This window comes from Oncorhynchus gorbuscha, linkage group LG04 (assembly GCF_021184085.1).
Source record: "Oncorhynchus gorbuscha isolate QuinsamMale2020 ecotype Even-year linkage group LG04, OgorEven_v1.0, whole genome shotgun sequence".
Lineage (NCBI taxonomy): Eukaryota > Metazoa > Chordata > Actinopteri > Salmoniformes > Salmonidae > Oncorhynchus > Oncorhynchus gorbuscha.
In genome coordinates this window covers 33,508,432-33,531,023 of record NC_060176.1, presented here as the reverse complement: position 1 = coordinate 33,531,023, position 22,592 = coordinate 33,508,432, and the positions used below count along the sequence as shown (strand labels likewise).

The 22,592-nt window shown below is 41.6% G+C and overlaps 1 protein-coding gene across 1 annotated transcript in view; it reads left to right on the top strand.

The window, feature by feature from the left end:
• The first annotated feature begins 2,622 nt into the window (after positions 1–2,622).
• Positions 2,623–22,592, top strand: part of mfsd14bb (major facilitator superfamily domain containing 14Bb) — a 29,560-nt gene continuing 9,590 nt past the window's right edge. Inside the window, exons 1-2 of the mRNA XM_046346535.1 lie at positions 2,623–2,850; positions 17,115–17,207. Coding sequence (XP_046202491.1) covers positions 2,818–2,850; positions 17,115–17,207 — 126 coding nt within the window. The 5' untranslated portion in view covers positions 2,623–2,817. The remainder of the gene's footprint in view (positions 2,851–17,114; positions 17,208–22,592) is intronic.

Sequence of the window (22,592 nt, the reverse complement as noted above, 5' to 3'; positions counted from 1 at the left end):
ACAAACAAGAACAAACAAGAACAAACAAGAACAAACAAGAACAAACAAGAACAAACAAGAACAAACAAGAACAAACAAGAACAAACAAGAACAAACAAGAACAAACAAGAACAAACAAGAACAAACAAGAACAAACAAGAACAAACAAGAACAAACAACAGAATTCCTCAAGAGAGTCCACCGGGATCAACAAGCGTACACAGAGTACTAGGGCTTGGTGCTAACATACAAACCCAGAGCACAGAACTGAGGAAAACAAAGGGTTTAAATACAATCAGGGGAAACGAGGCACAGGTGCAAATAATAATGGGGATCAAGGGAAAACAAAAGGTCAAAAGGCACAATGGGGGCATCTAGTGACCAAAAACCGGAACAACCCTGGCCAAATCCTGACACACCGTGCTTCTACACCTGCATGGCTTGCTGTTTGGGGTTTTAGGCTGGGTTTCTGTACAGCACATTGAGATATCAGCTGATGTACGAAGGGCTACATAAATAAATTGGATTTGATTTATCTAGATGTTATTGTAATGTTTTGTCCAATGTTATAGTCTACACTTTCTCTTGTCTGTAATATTGTTCCCCAAACAAATTCAAATTTGTTGATCGTTTATTTTATGTGAATAAAATGTAATACATATTGTAGGATATATGTGTTATTGTAGTGGATTTCTACACTGGGGATTTCTACACTTGCAATTTTGGAGAATTAATCTGTGTCTGGGGAACTGTCCCTTAATGAGCAAGTACCCCAGACACCAGTTGTGGTGTCAATACCAAGCGTTTTTGACTGCTTAGCATATTGCTTGGAATATTGTTAACCCAGTAACTTATGTGAACTGATGTACATGTATTGTCTAATAGCTTTCTGCACAATGAGTGTTTTGTCCTTCATGTGATTGAATCAAATTCTGTTCTTTACATGCTTACTGACAAAAGCAACAACAGTTGAGAATTAAAGAAATACACTGCAGGCTGTAGTGATGCTGACATGCAATCAATTACCATACAGTAACAATCTTTGTGGACTGCATTTAATCACATCTATTACAATTCCATGTTGCACAATCACAAATAATAATGAGGAAGGTACAAGGGCATGAAGTAATGGCAAACAACAGAGTATAGCAGCCCATAGGCTGCAAAACACCTATATGTTCTCGTTCTAGTAGCCTATGTACTAACTACCAGGTTATATGGCATATAAATGGCATATATTATTATATAATATATTATTATTATTATTTTGAGAAACCATCACAAAAATACAAAACAAGTCTCGTGAATGTTAGAAATAGCTTGGACTGGTATATAATTTCCTTATCATCAGGATATTCATTCATTGGAACATGTTGATAATGTTCTGCTTTGTCTAGGAAAGGTGAATTTTCGATACCATCAACTTCATCGGCAATAACAAAGACGAATGCCAATGTGTGCCTTTTTCGTCTGTCCTAGAAACAGCAGAAGTTGTCCGACTTGCTATCGGGCAGATGTACCTCCCTCCACTTTACTCGTTGACTTCCGTCTACCGTCGGCTACTTTCGCCTTACCACTCAAACGTGTGTCCGTTATTTTGAAGGATTCCAAAAATCTTTGACCCAGACGTGCTTAGTTATTCTTGCCTGCTTCTCAAGGTTGTCACTAGATAACACAGCCACTGTCATAAACCTCACCTTTTTCTACAATTTATATTTTTAAAACCTTAACTACACTGCTAACCTAATGCCCAACCCTAACCTTAAATTAAGACCAAAAAGTTAATTTTTGTTTTCATTAATTTTCACGGTATATCCAATGTTTACTTTGTAGCTGTGCTAGCTGATGGAATCTTCTTCACACAGCCGAATCAGGGACGGAAGAGGAAGCGAGACATCCCACTCCCTAAGCTTTTGTGCTGAACCCACTAAAGTGTTTCAGATGCCAAGCTTATGGTCATGTTGCATCAGTGTGTAGAAGGGAGATTCTGAGATGTGATAAGTGTGCAGTAGGGCATGGGACAAAGGAATGTGTAGTATTGGTGGGGAAAATGGTGTCAATTGTGGTGGTGTCCATGTTGCTGGGGATCAGAAGTGCCTGGTGCGAGAGAGTCAGGTTGAGGTTTCCAGGGTCAGAGTAGAAAAGAAGGTGTCTTATGCTGAGAAAGTGAAGAGAGTAGAGGATGATGGATCAAGGGTGAGTAGTAGCCCTAGGCCAATACAGAGTGATAGGAATGTGTGCTTTAAGGTTGGCTTCTTAGCATTCATTGCCAACTGTACTGCAGAAATTGAATGTAAATCAGAGAAAATAAATGTTTTAGTGGCAGCTGCAGAGAAGTACTTAGGTGTATGGCGTTACAAGGTGTGTTGAACAAAAGAGGCCTGTCCTCCCAGGCAGTAGGCCTGGTGTAGAACCAGTTAAGGTCAAGGTAGTGAAATGGGGTGATACCTTCTTTTTTTGTAGTATTGGTATATACAGTAGGTGTATGGTTAGTTGGTAGAGTATTATTTTCCTTCCTTTTCCCTTTTTTATTTTTGTATCACAAAATGTAACGTGATCGACCACACACGACCGAACAGTAGGTGACCTCATGCGCAAACAAAATGTGCGAACGCCACATAATACCAAAGAAGAAGAACGTCATGACGTAAATTCAGAATCTGACAGAAAAACTCACAGCAGTTTACTCAGTCCGAGTAATAGTCATACTCATCAAGACAAACTGGAAGAGACGGATGTAAATCTAAGAATATTACACAGCATGGACTTTATGTAAATATCGTTACAGCAAGATGTGAATTGACCCAGGAGAAAATACCGACTGAGACCAAAGACGACATGTTGGTTCGAAACATGAGAGATGGGACCCCTGTAAGTTAAATTAACGTTACCCACGTTTGGACATCCTTCAAAAACATTAAGCTAGCTACTGTAGTTAGCTAGTAACGCGTTAGGTATGGCTATGCCGGAAGTGTCAATAACGTTATTTATAGCCGAAGTTAGCATGTTATTAACTAGCTACTAGCTAGTACGTTAGCTTTCTAGCTAACTTTAGCTATCTCTTCTGTTTTCGCTAGATAATATCTCTGCCATTTTGACAATCGTATTTTCACGAGGTTTATGTGTCCATAAAGCTTCGTATTTTCACATGATTCGATACATACACGTTAGATAGCTTTGTCGCTACATTTTGCGAACTCGTTAGCAATAAAGTTTGCTGTCCGTGCTCTTGAATTCCAATCTGATATGATTAGCTTGGCGAGGGTCGGTGTCATATGAACAGGGTACACATGACAGTAAGTGGCTATATCTACCACAATAACATACAGCTGGGTGCCCTAAAATGTCTTTATCCAACATAACATTGTAGTAAAGCAAAATGTTTGGTCTTGAGCTATGCATGTAACGTTAGCGAACTAGCAAATCCCATTACTTGGCTTTATTTATTTTTTGACTGATAGGACAGCTGAAAATACAACATTTTTGCTTATGGAAAATATATTTCACTGGTGTTTAGGTGTTACAATCATATTCTACACTATACTTGCTTGTTTTGTCACATAAAAAAAAAATAGTCGAACTATTTGAACTTTAGCAACCAGGAAATGGCGACGCGATTTCTGCATAGTGCATTTTTAATTGATACAATCAAGATGTTTTGGGGCACTGGCCTACACATAATACCCCATAATGTCAAAGTGGGATGATCATTTTCAAAAATGTTACAAATTAATTAAAAATAACATTGAATATCCCTTTGGGCATCGTAAAGTTAATAATTACACATTGGATGGTGTGTCAATATCAATACACCCAGTCACTACAAAGATACAGGCATCCTTCCTAATGCAGTTTCCGGAGAGGACATGAAGCCAAAGGTGACTTTAAAACAGTTAAGAGTTTAATGGCTGTGATGGGAGAGAACTGAGGATGGCTCAACAACACTAGTTACTCCACAATAGTGATTAACACCGGGATCCCGGGACCACTCTTCACATTTCCTGGAAAAATTTAATGACTAGACTTGGGAAATTACAAAATTGTCCCCCAATGTCGCACTAATGCAATTCCAAAAAAGACACAACATGTGCAACAGCAGATCGGCCAAAAGTAAAATTGCACATTATCCAAACAGGTTGTTGCATCGAATCCTTTAGACTAGCGTATTTCCTTCACACGAAGATGCAATAATTTCAAAGCACACGCATAATTGACACTGCCGGACTGCACACGAGAACCGAATGCAGTTTAGAGTTCTCATCAGAACTGAAAATTAGATTGTGGTACGACCCATGCCCGGTGAGTTGAAGCCCGAGCCCCAGTGTGTTAGAATAAAGTAGACTAATGCAATTGAAGATATGTATCAAATTCTTGCTTATACTGAAACTCCCAAAGTCATATCCAACCGTTAACTAATTTAAAGCAATAGTCGTGTGTGTTTGTGGTCACCTAGATTATAATTTCAGCACCATTTTGATTGGGACAGCACCATTGCATTGCTTTCAGACAAGCGTGGGGGACATGTTAGCTAAATTGAGTTGAGCGCTAATGTTTGCTCATATATTAGTAGAGCAGAATCTTTTGCTAGCACATTATACAAATCTGCTTGCTCTTCACTTGTGTAGTAGCCTGTCCTACTCTTGACCAAAAGCCTTTGGTTAATTCATCTCTGGCTGGACAAGTGGAAGTGGTAGCTCATTTATTCATTTACTCATCTATCTACTGATCAGAAACATTTAGCATAATGTAAATCAAGTGTATTATTTATCGATTGACTCATGTATTAGCCTTATATAAAGCCTAGGCTATTTTCCCACTGAATCCCGGTGAAAGAGTAGGCAAAAACACATCTGCCACGCTGATCCTTAACACTGGGTCCCCTCAGGGGTGTGTACTTTGTCCCCTCCTGTATTCCCTGTTCACCCATGACTGCGTGGCCTAACACTACTCCAACATCATCATTAAGTTTGCTGACGACACAACCCTGATCACCGACAGCGATGAGACGGCCCATAGGGAGGAGGTCAGAGAACTGGCAGTGTGGTGCCAGGACAACAACCTCTCCCTCAATGTGAGCAAGACAAAGGAGCTGAACCAGGACAGCGGAGTCAATCACCACCTTCCGGAGACACCTGAAACCCCACCTCTTTAAGGAATACCTAGGATAGGCTAAAGTAATCCTTCTCACCCCCCCCTCCCCCCCCTTAAAATATGTAGATGCACTATTGTAAAGTGGCTGTTCCACTGGATGTCATAAGGTGAATGCACCAATTTGTAAGTCGCTCTGGATAAGAGCGTCTGCTAAATGACTTAAATGTAAATGTAACGTGGACTACAGGAAAAGGCGTGCCGAACAGGCCCCCATTAACATCGACGGGGCTGTAGTGCAGCGGGTCGAGAGTTTCAAGTTCCTTGGTGTCCACATCACCAGCGAACTATCATGGTCCAAACATACCAAGACAGTTGTGAAGAGGGCACGACAAAACCTTTTCCCCCTCAGAAGACTGAGAAAAGATTTGGCATGGGTCCCCAGAGCCTCAATAGGTTCTACAGCTGCACCATCGAGAGCATCTTGACCGATTGCATCACTGCCTGGTTTGGTAACTGTCCGGCATCTGACCATAAGGCGCTACAAGGGTAGTGCGAACGGCCCAGTTACATCACTGGGGCCAAGCTTCCTGCCATCCAGGACCTACTATATAATAGGCGGTGTCAGAGGAAAGCCCTCCAGTCACCCAAGTTATACTGTTTTCTCTGCTACCGCCCGGCAAGCTGTACCAGAGCGCCAAGTCTAGGACCAAAAGGTTCCTCAACAACTTCTATCCCCAAGCCACTAGACTGCTGAATTGTTCATAAAACTGCCACCGGACAATTTATATTGACCACCCCCCCCCCCCCCCCCCCCCTTTTTGTATACTGCTGCTACTCGCTGTTTGTTACCTGTGCATAGTCACTTCACCCCCACCTACATATACAGATTACCTCAACTAGGCTGTACCCCCGCACACTGACTCTGTACCTGTGCCCCCTGTATATGTGTTACTTTTTATTATAACTTTTTATTTTAGCCTACTTGGTAAATATTTTCTTCTTCTTGTTCTGCACTGTTGGTTAAGGGCTTGTAAGTAAGCATTTCACGGTAAAGTCTACACTTGTATTCGGCGAATGTGGCAAATAAAGTTTGATTTGATTTTGAAACCCAGAATCGCATGAAAATTGATAACTTTATTTTGTAATCCATAGGTTGCATTATCAAAGCACGTCTCACCTAGTCATGTCAAAATACCGTTATAACATTTACCCCGCTGTCTCCTGTTGCGGCCCATATGAGAGCTTCGGGAGAGGATGTGTGATCAACAGACTGAATGAGAGTAGGTATGGATAGTTTGTTTACAGAGTTGGTCCCTGTTAAGATACCTTGATATTTAAACTATTTCCTCTCTTCATCTCCCTGTTTTATTCATGAGCTGATCTGTTTAATCAACAACTCAATTTAGCCAAATAGGGGATATTCTGTCATTTGTTGGGAGGTTATCGAGCAACGTTGGTAATTTGACGTTTGTTTGACTGTCGTTACAAAGTTTGTATGGTTCAAAAACGCTATAGCCTACTCTGGGTGCGTTCTGTGCATCCTGAGCACACTCTGTGGAGATAGCCTAGGCCTACTGCTTAATTGCGCTGAATTAATTGAGGAATATGATAACACTTGGAATTTATGAACAGCCTGTTTCACAATTGTCGATCAAAGTTACTCTATCATTACTAAATATCAGTTTCACTTGCTGTGAAATCTTAACATAGTGGTGTAGCTGGCAATGTGTCGCACCGACAATGTAATAGTGACCGTATCTTGGTTTTAAACACTTTAAATGGGCACTTCTAATTTTTTGCTGTATTTCCTGGGACACTAACCTAACTGAGAGAGTGAAAAGAGGGAAGCCTGTACAGAATAAAAATATGCCATAACATGCATCCTGTTTGCAGCTAAATGGCTTTAAATTAATACCGCAAAAAATGTGGCAAAGCAATTTAACTTTTTGTTCTGAATTCAAAGTGTTACTTTTGGGGTAAATCCAATCCAGTACATTACTGACTACCACTCCACATATTTCAAGCATTGTGGTGACTGCAGCATGTTATGGGTATGGTTGTAATCGATAAGAACTGTGGAGTTTTTCAAGATAAAAAAATAATGGGAGTAGAGCTAAGCACAGGCAAAACTTTGGAGTCTGCTTTCCACCAGACACTGGGAGATGAATTCACCTTTTAGCAGGACGATAACCGAAAACACAAGGCCAAATATACACTGGAGTTGTGCATTCGGAAAGTATTCAGACCCCTTCTCCTTTTATACATATTGTTATGCCTTATTTTAAAATGGTTTAAATACAAATTTCCCCTATTAAATCTACTCACAATACCCCATAATGATAAAGCAAAAACAGGTTTTTATACATTTTTGCAAATATATAAAAAAAAACTAAACAGAAATACCTTATTTACGTAAGTATTCAGACCTTTTGCTTTGAGCCTCAAAATTGTGCTCAGGTGCAACCTGTTTCCATTGATCATCCTTGATGTTTCCACAACTTGATTGGAGTCCACCTGGGGTAAATTCAATTGATTGGATATGGTCCCACAGTTGACAATTCAAAGGAATTGTCCGTAGAGCTCAGACAGGATTGTGTCAAAGGATTGGGGAAGGGTACCAAAAAATGTCTGCAGCATTGAAGGTTCCCAAGAACACAGTGGCCTCCATCATTCTTAAATGGAAGAAGTTTGGAACCACAAAGACTCTTCCTAGAGCTGGCCACCCGGCCAAACTGAGCAATCAGGGGGAGAAGGGCCTTGCTCAGGCAGTTGGCCAAGAAACCCGATGGTCACTAACAGAGCTCCAGAATTCCTCGTCTGAAGGAAACCTGGTACCATACCTACGGTAAAGTGTGGTGGCAGCATCATGCTGTGGGGATGTTTTTCAGCAGCAGAAACTGGGAGACTAGTCTGGATCGAAGAAAAGATGAACGGTGCAAAGTACAGAGAGATCCTTGATGAAAACCTGCTCAGGACCTCATACTGGGTTGAAGGTTCACCTTCCAACAGGACAATGACCCTAAACACAGCCAAGACAATGCATGAATGTCCTTGAATGGCCCAGACAGAGCCCGGACTTGAACCCGATCCAACATCTCTGGAGTGACCTGAAAATAGCTGTGCAGCGACGCTCTACATCCAACCTGAGAGTCTGCAGAGAAGAATGGAAGAAACTCCCCAAATACAGATGTGCCAAGCTTGTAGTGCCATACCGACAAAGAATTGATGCTGTAATCGCTGCCAAAGGTGCTTCAACAAAGTACTGAGTAAAGGGTCTGAATACTTATGTAAATGTTTTTATTTGCAATAAATTTGCAAAAATTTCTCAATGTGTTTTTGCTTCGTCATTATGGGATATTGTGAATAGACCAGGGGAGGACCTTCCTCAGTGAATTTCATAAAAATAATTAAACATTTTTAGATAACGATGCTAAATATAGTCACGTCACCAAATAATTTATTAAAACACACTGTTTTGAAATGAAGGTCTACAGTAGCCTTAACAGCACTCTATAGGGTAACACCATGTTGTAGCCAGAGGACAGATAGTTTCTATCCTCCTCTGGGTACATTGACTTCAATAAAAAACCTAGGAGGCTCGTTGTTCTCATCCACTTCCATTCGGGCTGGGCGATACTGTATATCGAATTAATTTGATTTAATTCAAATTTAGTTTTTGAGCTATATTACAAATGTCTGTAGGTTTTGTTGTTTTTCTTTTTTATGAGCGCTTACGTCCACTTGCTCTAATGTTGTATTTTTGGTCTCGTCTCCTTCACTCACTGGGGCGGCAGGTAGTCTAGTGGTTAGAGCGTTGGACTAGTAACCGAAAGGTTGCAAGATCGACTCCCCGAGCTGACAAGGTAAAAATCTGTCGTTTTGCTCCTGAACAAGGCAGTTAACCCACTGTTCCTAGGCTGTCATTGAAAATAAGAATTTGTTCTTAACTGACTTGCCTAGTTAAATTAAGATAAAATAAAACTCCTGTGCTGTGTGCACCTTCTCATTTACATCAGAGATCTGTATATAACGACGAAAGGCACATCTCCGCCCTAACAATGGGAGTCGTTGTCTCAAATGCGGGAAGGCAGGCGTCAAGCTTCGGTCCAAAATAAGCCCACACTCTAAGCCTCTTCCCCTGCCTCTCACACCAAAGTTGAGAGTTCACATCTTCCTCTTTCACCAGGGTTGCCATGTTCACGTTTTTCCTGCCAAATTGGGATACGTTCAAAATGTATTGGTTGCAGATTTTTGGGCTACTTCTAAGTTGCACTGCGGCTGCCATTTGTGTGTGTGTTGAGAGAGCATGCAGCTTAGTCCACTATTGGCTGAGTCATGTGAGTGAGAGGAGACAAAGCAGCACACATGCTCGGCAACTTATTACCAGTTGTAGGTAGACTATTTAACTTGTCATTATGCGCAAGTGGAAACTTGTCCTCCAATTAATATATTTTCATCTGTTGGCCATCAAGTAGCCTACTTGGAGCTGACAAACAGATTGAATAAATAGCCTATAACTTCAGTGTATTCTAGTTGTAGCCTTGTGTTATGCAATTATTAATGGCCACATTTAGTTAATCAAATTGGAAGTTATCAAAGCTGTATCGCAATTGCCAGTCAGTGGTTAGAATGCATTAGATTGATGGTAAGAGACAGATTTAGGCCCCAGGTAAAAAAAAGAAAAAAAAAGTAAAAAAAAAAAAGAGAATAATAACTATAAACACTGGCTGTTGACAAGCATATTCCGTTCATAAACATATTATTCATATTTAATTCAGTGATTGAAATTATGACCCCATTCTCAGTAGCCTATTCCAGCAGGCTATTGAGAAACACAAGCACTTCTTATCTTGAAATCGCCAAACTATTCATGTTCAAAAAATTAGTCTAACTTTGAACTAAGCAAGCTGCTAAATCGTTCAGATGACATCTTGCCTACGTTAGGCTACTATAGACTGAAGATGTAGGCCAATCAGGGGCTATAGGCTACTTGCATCTATCTAAGCAAACCATGGCAAAGTTGAAGTACAATCGTAAACCCAGATTTTAGTTTGTAGCCTATGCCTATTGAAATAACAAGTCAGTCTCGCAAATGGGCCATTTATAACTGTTTGTAGTCTTAATAGCTGGCACATAATAATGGCACAATGGCCAGAAATTAGCCTAACATTTAAAAAAAAAATGTAGTTCATCGAAGTGTTTCTTGCTCAGAGATTGAGATCCTTTGTCCATCTTTTATTACTCAAACTCCCCTGTCAGATTTATCTATAGTTATGCTCATGGCAAAAGGGGCGGCAGCCTAGTGGTAGCCTAGCGGTAGCCTAGTGGTTAGAGCGTTGGACTTGTAACCGGAAGGTTGCAAGTTCAAACCCCCGAGCTGACAAGGTACAAATCTGTCGTTCTGCCCCTGAACAGGCAGTTAACCCACTCTTCCTAGGCCGTCATTGAAAATAAGAATCTGTTCTTAACTGACTTGCCTGGTTAAATAAAGGTAAAATAAAAAATTTACTTATAATTATAAACCGGGTTCGAGCCCTGAATGCTGTTTGGTTGGCATATCAGACCATATACCATGGGAATGACACAATTACTTTTACGTTGGTAACCAGTTTATAATAGCAATAAGGCACCCTAAGGTATATGGCCAATATACAGTACCATGGCTAACGGCTCTATCCAGTCGGCTTGTTTGTGCCTTATTGCTTAATCGTAGCAGTCAAACAAGTTCAATCGAAATCCATTGATGGAAAATTCTGGCGACGTTAAGTGCAAATTCTTTTCTCTTGCGACAATCAACTTAGCTTATTAAGTCTAGTCATAATTTGCAAGGCCACTTGATTTCAACATCTGAACGAAGTGGAAAGGCTAACATGCTTTTCAAGCATTTGGAGACACACAGAAGGGTGTGTTTAACAATTAAACTGTTCAACCTTGTTAGCTAGCTAATAGATCCAAATAGGCTGAACTTGAAATATAAAAATTAGCTGGCTAATCACTAGCAGGTGGGTTTGACAGATTTTTGATGAGACCTGTGTTAATTTTTAATAACCTAATGCATGTTACAAGAAGTTTGTCATTTTTAGTGAATGTGCATTATGCATGGTTCTAGTTACATTAACAAAATAATTTAATTTTTGTGGATAGACTTGAAAGCCAGATCAGTGTTTTTTTTTTTTGCCCCAAAAAAGCAGGTTAAACTATTTTAAGAAAATAATAAAATTATTAGTGGGTCTTATGGTTGTGGAAGGCTTATATTTAGCCTAGTTATAACTTCACAAGCCCTGAATTCGTTAGATTATTGCTGACTGTTTGAAATGCAGTGCATTTGACCTTTAATTGTAGAACAACACTTATTTAGAGAACATAAAAACCATCAACATATATATTGTGAATCTCCCATAAGTTTGAAAAAAAAATCTGTATGATTTTTAGGCCATGTTGCCCACCCTTTACCTTCCATAGACTTACACAGTAATTATGACCTCACCCAGATGATGTCCTCCAACCTATCACAGCTCTTGCAACATGAACTGACATGTTGTCCACCCAATCAAAAGTTCAGAGAATGAATCTAGTACTGAAAGCTTAAGCTACAGCTTGGATCACTGCAATGGATGAAATGTGGTTGAGTAGTTTACTCAGAGAAAGTCAATAGTTGAACAGTTTTGAACAAATTAATTTGTTCAAAAATGAAAGAAGCGAGAGAGAGCTATATTTTGTATTTTTTTAACTTCGCTTGCGAAGGCTGTTAGCTAGTTTAGCATACTCAAGCAGACTGGGATCTTATGTTAGCTAGCTGGCTATGGCTTTCCAACACTAGAACTCTTCCAAGTCAAGGTTTTATAAATGTATTGCCACCGGGGCCCGCAAGTGTAACTGCTAAAATGCTTGCTGACTACACTGTACTGCATGATTGTAGCGGGTTTACTAACACGTTAGGTCTAGTAGATATGTTAACTAACATGGTGACAACGATGTAGGCAGTGTATAGCGGTTATAACATTAAGATTTGACTTGATAACTTTTCTTCACCTGGTTACACACAGCTGATGTCCACAAGCGAAGGGAAAAGATGAGTAGGAGGCGAGCGCATAGATGCGAGAAGGAATTATACAATGATCAAAGGGACCATACCTGTTTGTAGCTACTATGAAAGTGAACTGTGTTTGCGTGTGATCAGGGGTTTATTAATTCTGCCGACTCTGTTTGAAAACGTTTCTTAAATGGAACCAAGCGGAATGAAACAAGGGTAAACATACCTGAACTTGTTTGTAACTGTTGGCCTAATGATTACACCCTACATCAGCTAGATGCAGGCAAGAGTGTGAAGGTGATGTTGAGTGTGTTAGTGCCTGTCACCTTGATTACTCAAATTTCTCTCGACCTGTGCACCTATGTTTTAAACTTTTATTTAGGGCTGTCCCCAACTAAAAAAAATATGAGTTGCCCAAGAGTTGTCTGTTCTTTCCACAAATAGATTCATAAAAATTTTAACATGTATTTTTCCATATCGACATCCTGTGTGTTTTAACCTCTCTGGTACAAGTGGGATGCTAGCGTCCCACCTCAACAACAGCCAGTGAAATTGCAGGGCGCCAAATTCAAAACAGAATCCCATAATTAAAATTCCTCAAACATACAAGTATTTTACACCATTTTAAAGATAAAATTCTTGTAAATCCAGCCACAGTGTCCCATTTCAAATAGGCTTTACAGCGAAAGCACACCAACCATGGTCTAGGGCATCGCAGCGCTAGCTGTGCCACCAGAGACTGGGTTCGCGCCCAGGCTCTGACGCAGCCAGCCGCGACTGGAAGGTCTGTGGGGCGATGCACAATTGGCCTAGCGTCTTCCGGGTTAGGGATGGTTTGGCCGGTAGGGATATCCTTGTCTCATCGCGCACCAGCAACTCCTGTGGCGGGCCGGGCGCTCTCCGTGCTAACCAAGGTCACCAGGTGTTTCCTCCGACACATTGGTGCGGCTGGCTTCCGGGTTGGATGTGCGCTGTGTTAAGAAGCACTGCGTCTTGGTTGGGTTTCGGAGGACGCATGACTTTAGGCCTTCGTCTCTCCCGAGCCCATACGGGAGTTGTAGCGATGAGACAAGATAGTAACTACTAATAATTGGATACTACAAAATTGGGGAGTAAAAGGGGGTAAAAGAAAAAAAAGAAAAAATGCATAGTCTCAAACAAACATCTGGTGAAAGTGCAGAGAGCCACATCAAATAACAGAAATACTCATCATAAACATTGATAAAAGATACAAGTGTTAAACATACGAATACAGAAACTTCTCCTCAAGTCTTTATTACAGCAAAGTTAAAAATAATTGCTTTCATTTAATGAACGCAATTTCCGAAATGGAAAGGTTTATTTATTGTTTACTTTAATTATTCAAAAGTCTCTCTATTTTTATAAGTTTTGCACCTGTGTTCTTACTTAATATTAACATATACCATTTCAGTAGCATATGTCTTGTGATGGACTGTCATCCCCACAGCCTCCATGGTGAATTAGTCCACTCAGAGAGGCAGGAATCAGACTGGTTTCTTGTTCACCATGATAAAAAATATGTACTGTCAAATATCTGGACTCACCTCTACTCATTCAAGGATTTTTCTTTAGATTGTAGAATCATAGTGAAGACATCAAAACTATGAAATAACACCGATGGAATCATATAGTTACCAAAAAAAGTATTTAACAAATCTAAATATACATTATATTTGAGATACTTTGCCTTGACAGCTTCGCACACTCTTGGCTTTCTCTACATATGCTGAGCACTTTTTGACTGCTTTTCCTTCACTCTGTGGTTCAACTCATCCAAACCATCTCCATTGGGTTTAGGTCAGGTGATTGTGGAGGCCAGGTTGTCTGATGCAGCACTCAACCACTCTCCTTCTTGGTCAAATAGCCCTTACGCAGCCTGGAGGTGTGTTGGGTCATTGTCCTGTTGAAAAACAGTCTCACTAAGCTCAAACCAGATGGGATGGCATACTGCTGCAGAATGCTGTGGTAGCCATGCTGGTTAATTGTGCCTTAAATTCTAAATACGTTTCTGACAGTGTCAAAAGCGAAGCACCCCCACACCATAACACCACCTCTATGCTTCACGGTGGGAACCACACATGCGGAGATCATCCTTTCACCTACTCTGCGTCTTACTAAGAAGACACAGCGGTTAGAACCAAACATCTTAAATTTGGACTCATCAGACCAAAGGAAAGATTTCCACCATTCTAATGTCCATTGGTCGTGTTTGTTGGCACTAGCAAGTATCTTCTTATTACTGGTGTCCTTTAGTAGTGTTTTCTTTGCAGCAATTTGGCCTTATTCACACAGTCCCCTCTGAACAGCTGATGTTTCAATGTGTCTGTTACTTGAACTCTGAAGCATTTCCTTGGCTGCAATTTCTGAGGGGCAGTTAACTCTAATGAACTTATCCTCTGCAGCAGAGGTAACTCTGGGTCTTCCTTTCCTGTGGTGGTCCTCATGAGACAGTTTCATCTTAGCACTTGATGGTTTTTGCCACTGCACTTGAAGAAACTTTCAAAGTTCTTGAATATTTCCGGATTGACTGACCTTCATATCTTAAAGATAGGATGCATGGTCATTTCTCTTTCCTTATTTGAGCTGTTCTTGTCATAATATGACATATATAAATAGGGCTATCTTCTGTATACCACCCCTGCCTTGTCACAAAACTGATTGGCTCAAATGTATTAAGAGAAGGAAAGAAATTCACTTAACAAGGCACACCTGTTAATTGAAATGCATTCCAGGTGACTATATCATGAAGCTGGTTGAGAGCATTTTTATTTAATGTTTTTATTTTGTGTTTAACCTTTTATTTAACTAGGCAAGTCAGTTAAGAACAAGTTCTTATTTACAATGACTGCCTACCAAAAGGAAAAAGGCCTCCTGTGGGGACGGGGACTGGGATTAAAAATATATGACAAAATGCACATTACGATAAGAGAGACAACACTACATAGAGACCCTAAGACAACAACATAGCAAGGCAACAACACATGACAATACAGAATGCCAAGAGTGTGCAAAGCTGTCATCAAGGAAAAGGGTGGCTACTTTGAAGAATCTCAAATATAAAATGTATTTAGATTTGTTTAACACTTTTTTGTTTTTGTTGGTTACTACATGATTCCATATGTGTTATTTCATAGTTTTGATGCCTTCACTAATTATTAGACCAATGTAGACAATAGTACAAATAAAGAAAAACCCTGGATGAGTAGGTGTGTCCAAACTTTTGACTGGTACTGTAGGTGCTGGGCTTATAAAGAATTCTAGTAAAGAACAGTAATTCCCCCACACTGTTAAAGCTCCCAAATCACTGCTTATTGACAAAGTTTCGATCCGGAACGGATCTTCGTCAGGACAAACGCACAAACTGGGTGCTCACATCCCAAAAAATACACATTTCACCTCACATGACCATTGCAGACATGACGTATGTTGGGTGCAAAAACTATTTGTGTATCTCTAATAATTTGATAACAATGAGATGGGTACATGTAGTTGTTCCAGATAATTACAAAATGTCCAAGTAGGTGACCTGGAAGACGAGACAAATCAAAGTGACATAGTCATGTAAAAAATGGTCAGATATCAAACTCTTGGTTCAGACCTCCAGGAGGTATGGTACACATGGTGACTCCAATCCATTACATTTCTCTTCTTCAATAATAGATTATCAGTATCTTCCCCCCTCTTAGGAGTCTTAACATGTTCGATGCCAATGTATCTCAAAGAGCTAATGTGGTGACGAGCCTCCATTAAATTATTTAAACATCCAATTCTAATTTTCCCCTTAAAATCAGGGGTTCACATACTTTTTCACACATGGATATTGCATGTTGAATCATTTGTGGATAAATAAATGTTGAAAAAGTATCATGTTTTTGTGTAATTTGTTTAATCCGGTTATCTTTATCTATTATTAGGACATAGATCATAATCTAACATTTTAGGTTTGAAAATGATAAGGGGTTCACAAACTTTCTCCGCACTGTACATCTAATAGCCAATTAGCTATATTAGCTAGCTACTAGCTCCCTGTGTCCCCTCCACTGAGATTTATAGTCCCCTCTTGCAAACTCCTTGCGCACATTGTCTGTTTTTCTTAATCTGTGGGGTTTCACACTGGCTGTTGTTGCCTGGACAACTGGCTGCACACTGGCTGTTGTTGCCTAAAAACACACCACATCGATACAACTATGACTAAAAGTTACTGTTCCCAACAAGCATAGGCAACCTCTTCCGCCTCATGTTACCAAAACCCGCCCACAAGTCAAAACCGATAACCTAAACTAAATTGCAAAATGAAGAATTGCGATTTGATTTATTGAATTTGATCATTTGAATTTTGACATTCTTAAACCACACAGAGTATGGAAAAGCATTGTCAATTGCCAGTTGAGAATTCATTAGATTTGTCACAATTCATGTTATCACAACAATGCAATTTAAATGGCAAACATGAGAAATGATTTGTCATTTACACATTTACGTGAGATTTTTAAACGTGTCCGTGTTGTACTGGTTAGTACCATGGAAATTAAATGTCACACATTTTTCTTTTTCAAATTGACAGACATGCGTACTCAATCATGAAAATGATAATGCAATTTATTTTGCATTTCAATTTGAATTTTGTCACCCATTGAGGAAAAGGAATTGCAATCTTGATATTGATTTATCATTTGCCAATTTGCATTTCCAATTGAGTTTCGGCAGGTAACTCCTTCCATTAATATTAATCAGAATCAAGCAATGGGAAGCTTTAAGAGTCTACGTAACTAACTTACATTAATTCTGAGGTCCCGAATTTCCGACATGACATGAACGCGGCAGTAGTCCTCCTATTGTAGCATCTCCCCACTTTGACATATTTTCACTTTTGAAACAACAAGGAAGGGTGTGGCAAGTTCTTGCTCAATGCTGTTATTATAGATCAGGCACTGCTATTTTGCACCGTGGAATGTCCTAAACCGCCTCTGTCACTATCTTCCCATTGCAGCACACCACCGGCCGTGCCAAGGTGTCCCATGCAGTTGTGGTCATCTTTCTAGAGTTCTTTGCTTGGGGGCTGCTTACAACACCAATGCTGACTGTAAGTAAACACACCAGATACCCAAGTTTTAAGTTTGATATTTTATTAGTCATTTTAACACAGGAGACAGTTTTATTACTCATCCTTGAGATGTTTCTACCTGTGGTAAATTCAATTGATTGGACATGATTTGGAAAGGCACACACCTGTCTATATAACGTCCAATAGTTGACAGTGCATGTCAGCCAAAACCAAGCCATGAGGTCAAATTAATTTTCCCTATAGCTCCGAAACAGGTTTGTGTCAAGGCACAGATCTGTGGAAGGATACCAAAACATTTCTGCAGCATTGAAGGTCCCCAAGAACACAGTGGCCTCCATCATTCTTAAATGGAAGAAGTTTGGAACCACCAAGACTCTTAGAGCTGGCCGCCCGGCTAAACTGAGAAATCGGGGAAGAAGGGCCTTGTTCAAGGAGGTGACCAAGAACCCGATGGTCACTCTGACATAGCTCCAGAGTTCCTTTGTAGAGATGGGAGAACATTCCAGAAGGACAACAATCTCTGCAGCACTCTCCCAATCAGGCCTTTATGGTAGAGTGGCCAGACTGAAGCCACTCCCTATGACAGCCCACTTGGAGTTTGCCAAAAGTTACCTAAAGGACTTTCAGACCATGAGAAACAAGATTCTCTAGTCTGATGACTTCTCAGGACCGAAGGAAAGATGAATGGAGCAAAGTACAGAGAGATCCTTGATGAAAGCCTGCTCAGGACCTCAGACTGGGGAAGAGGTTCACCTTCCAACAGAACAATGACCCTAAGCACACAGCCAAGCCAAGCCAACACAGGAGTGGCTTCTGGACAAGTCTCAATGTCCTTGAGTGGCCCAGCCAGAGCCCGGACTTGAACCCCAATGAACATCTCTGGAGTGACCTGAAAATAGCTGTGTAGTGACGCTCCCCATCCAACCTGACAGAGCTTGAGAGGATCCACAGAAAACAATGGGAGAAACTCCCCAAATACAGGTGTGCCAAGCTTTTAACGTCATACCCAAGAAGACTCTAGGCTGTAATCACTGCCAAAGGTGTTTCAGTACTGACAAAGGGTCTGAATACATATGTACATGTGATATTTCAGTTTTAAAAATGTCTAATGAACTGTTTTGCTTTGACATGATGGGGTATTGTGTAGATTGATAATAAAAATATATATTTTTAGAATAAGGCTGTAATGAAACTAAATCTGGAAAAAGTCAAGGGGTCTGAATACTTTCCGAATGCACTGTAAATAGGTAGATGCTACCAAATGTCATTATTGGTGAGTTTGGACATTTACATGTGGATGTGAACGAGAGACATTGTGCAAATGAACAGTACTGGCTATGGAGCAGCATGTGTACATGCTGTGTCTGTGTGGAGTCTGGAGTTGTTAGGGCAATGGGCCTGCCTGGAGAAGAAGGCGAAAGAGCAGACAGGCCGAGAACGGAGAGGAGAAAAAATGCAAGGAAGTCAAAAGGCAATTCATCCAAAGGGCTTTGACTTCTCAAACACGACAGAAAGCCCAAACAATATGATGCCCCGTCACCTTATTAATTCAGCCACATACTTAGATAACTAGAAAGTTGAACTTAAGGGTTGCTTTAATGTAGAATTCTTTGTTTTTCACACTGGGAAAAAAAGTTTACGCATAAAAATCTTTCTTCTCGGCATCAGACAACTTTGTGCTTTTTTTGCACTTCTCCACTGGGATGAGAATTCAAAAACGGGCATTCTATCAGCAGACAGCGCTCTGACTGATGTGTAGCTACTTTTCTCTGGTACTTTTCAAGGTGTGGCCAGCCAACTTTTCTCCGGTAAAATGCAAGCCGGCTACATTCTTTCTGCGATCAACTGAAATATGATGGCCGTGCATTGATTTAGCAAAAAAATACCTTGCTTTTTCATTGTAAGCTAATTTAGCCTACTTCCCAGCCAAATAGCGTTCCACTTCTGTTGTCATCTGATGAAAATGACTATTTTCTGCCAATTGTGTTGCACTAAAGTACTTTCTGTAATGGGAAACTATAGTTGCACGTCCCTGAACAGTCTCTTGAAGCAAAAAATAAAGACTTTCAATATAAAACGCAACTGCTGTCAATAAACAGCTGTACTCATCTGCTTCTGCTTTCTCCAGTTGTGCTATTTACAAACAAACACGTGACTGGCTCAAATGTTCTGGGGAACTACGGTATGCTTCATATTGTGACAGGTGAAATGGAGAACGCAATCTGCTTTATCTTCTAACATATTGCACAAGTTGACAGCAGGTATTTACTTAAAAAAGTAGCTAATAATGTTAAAATGTATAGAAAAACATGTAATAAATAGTTTTACCGGTATTGAAAAACCATCCCGTGGCTATTTTCAAATACCTTGGAATACAGTATACCACCCAAGCCTAGTGTTCACCACCCGCTGGCGGTAGTTAGTGGAGCAATTCCGGTACCAGGCTGCGATGCAACTGGTCAGGATGCTCTCGATGGTGCAGCGGTAGTATTTGGAGAGGACCCGGGGTGGCATGCCACATTTCTTCAGCCTGCCTTAGGAAGTAAATGTGCTGTTGCACCCTCGACGAGAGGTGGTGTTGGTCCATGTCAAGTCCTCTTTGATGTGGATGCTGGCCCATGTGTTAAGAGTCTGTATGGAGGAGGGTCTGTTGCTATTCCTCACAGCCTGTGTTCTGCCCATCAGGAATTCCAGCGTCCAGTTTTAGAAGGTAGTGTCCAGAGTCGGGACTCTGACCTTAGAGGGAACAATAGTGTTGAATGCTGAACTGTAGTCAATGAACAGCATTCTCACATAGGTGTTCCTCTTGTTCAGATGTGTTAGGGCCGTATGAATAATGGTTGTAATGACATCTTCCGTGGATCTGTTGGAGCGGTAGGCAAATTGGAGTGAGTCCAGTGTGCCTGGCATGCTGGCCTTGATGTGAGCCATGACCAGCCTCTTGAAGCACTTCATGATGACCGGTGAGTGCGACTCAGTATTGTCTGCCTCGAAGAGTGCATAGATAGTGTTAATCTTATCTGAGAGGGAGGGCACCACACAGCTGGATTTGCCTTTGTAGTCCGTGATAGCCTGTATTCCTTGCCACATGCGTTGCCAGTCTGAGTTGTAAAACATTGATTTAAAATTTGAGCATCTTTTTGCATCCCTAAAGGTTTGTAAGCGCTCGTTCATCATGCTTGACCCTATCCCCTCCTCTCTTCTCCAGACCATTTCCGGAGACCTTCTCCCTTACCTCACCTCGCTCATCAACTCATCCCTGACCGCTGGCTACATCCCTTCCGTCTTCAAGAGAGCGAGAGTTGCACCCCTTCTGAAAAAACCTACACTCGATCCCTCCGATGTCAACAATTACAGACCAGTATCCCTTCTTTCTTTTCTCTCCAACTCTTGAACGTGCCGTCCTTGGCCAGCTCTCCCGCTATCTCTCTCTGAATGACCTTCTTGATCCAAATCTGTCAGGTTTCAAGACTAGTCATTCAACTGAGACTGCTCTCCTCTGTATCACGGAGGCGCTCCGCACTGCTAAAGCTAACTCTCTCTCCTCTGCTCTCATCCTTCTAGATCTATCGGCTGCCTTCGATACTGTGAACCATCAGATCCTCCTCTCCACCCTCTCCGAGTTGGGCATCTCCGGCGCGGCCCACGCTTGGATTGCGTCCTACCTGACAGGTCGCTCCTACCAGGTGGCGTGGCGAGAATCTGTCTCCTCACCACGCGCTCTCACCACTGGTGTCCCCCAGGGCTCTGTTCTTGGCCCTCTCCTATTCTCGCTATACACCAAGTCACTTGGCTCTGTCATAACCTCACATGGTCTCGCTTATCATTGCTATGCAGACGACACACAATTAATCTTCTCCTTTCCCCCTTCTGATGACCAGGTGGCGAATCGCATCTCTGCATGTCTGGCAGACATATCAGTGTGGATGACGGATCACCACCTCAAGCTGAACCTCGGCAAGACGGAGCTGCTCTTCCTCCCGGGAAGGACTGCCCGTTCCATGATCTCGCCATCACGGTTGACAACTCCATTGTGTCCTCCTCCCAGAGCGCCAAGAACCTTGGCGTGATCCTGGACAACACCCTGTCGTTCTCAACTAACATCAAGGCGGTGGCCCGTTCCTGTAGGTTCATGCTCTACAACATCCGCAGAGTACGACCCTGCCTCACACAGGAAGCGGCGCAGGTCCTAATCCAGGCACTTGTCATCTCCCGTCTGGATTACTGCAACTCGCTGTTGGCTGGGCTCCCTGCCTGTGCCATTAAACCCCTTCAACTCATCCAGAACGCCGCAGCCCGTCTGGTGTTCAACCTTCCCAAGTTCTCTCACGTCACCCCGCTCCTCCGTTCTCTCCACTGGCTTCCAGTTGAAGCTCGCATCCGCTACAAGACCATGGTGCTTGCCTACGGAGCTGTGAGGGGAACGGCACCTCAGTACCTCCAGGCTCTGATCAGGCCCTACACCCAAACAAGGGCACTGCGTTCATCCACCTCTGGCCTGCTCGCCTCCCTACCACTGAGGAAGTACAGCTCCCGCTCAGCCCAGTCAAAACTGTTTGCTGCTCTGGCCCCCCAATGGTGGAACAAACTCCCTCACGACGCCAGGACAGCGGAGTCAATCACCACCTTCCGGAGACACCTGAAACCCCACCTCTTTAAGGAATACCTAGGATAGGTTAAGTAATCCCTCTCACCCCACCCCCCCTAAGTTTTAGATGCACTATTGTTAAGTGACTGTCCCACTGGATGTCATAAGGTGAATGCACCAATTTGTAAGTCGCTCTGGATAAGAGCGTCTGCTAAATGACTTAAATGTAAATGTAAATGTAAATGTAATGCTTGCCTTGTACGCGTGTCACGCCACCGAATTGTTGAGGTTCGCGCTGCTGACATTGAATGCTGCAGTATGGGCTCTCTGCATGGTATGGATTTCTCTGTTCTTCCAGGGTTTTGTTTGGGGCATGTCCGGATTGTTTTTGCAAGTACATCAACACATTTCATAATGAAGCCTGTGACTGACAATGTATATACCTCAATATTGATGGATGAGTCCTGGGTGAATGAATCTTTGAACATATTCCAATTAATATTCTTAAACCCTCCTACAGCATTGAGTCTGCATCTGTCCAGCACTTCACTATTCTTTGTGTTGGTGGCTCCCTCTTGAGTTGCTGCTTCTAGGCAGGGAGTAGGAACAGAGACATGATCTGATTGGCCGTTGTGGAGGTGGGGAAGGCTTTATATGCATCACAAATGTTTGTGTACACATGGTCCAGCACGTTGCTTCCTCTTGTGGTCCCGGATACATTTTGATGATACTTTGAAATAATAAAAAATAAACTTGCTTTGTTAAAATCTCCGCCGTCCATAAAGACTTCTTCCGGGTGAGAGGATTCTTGCTGG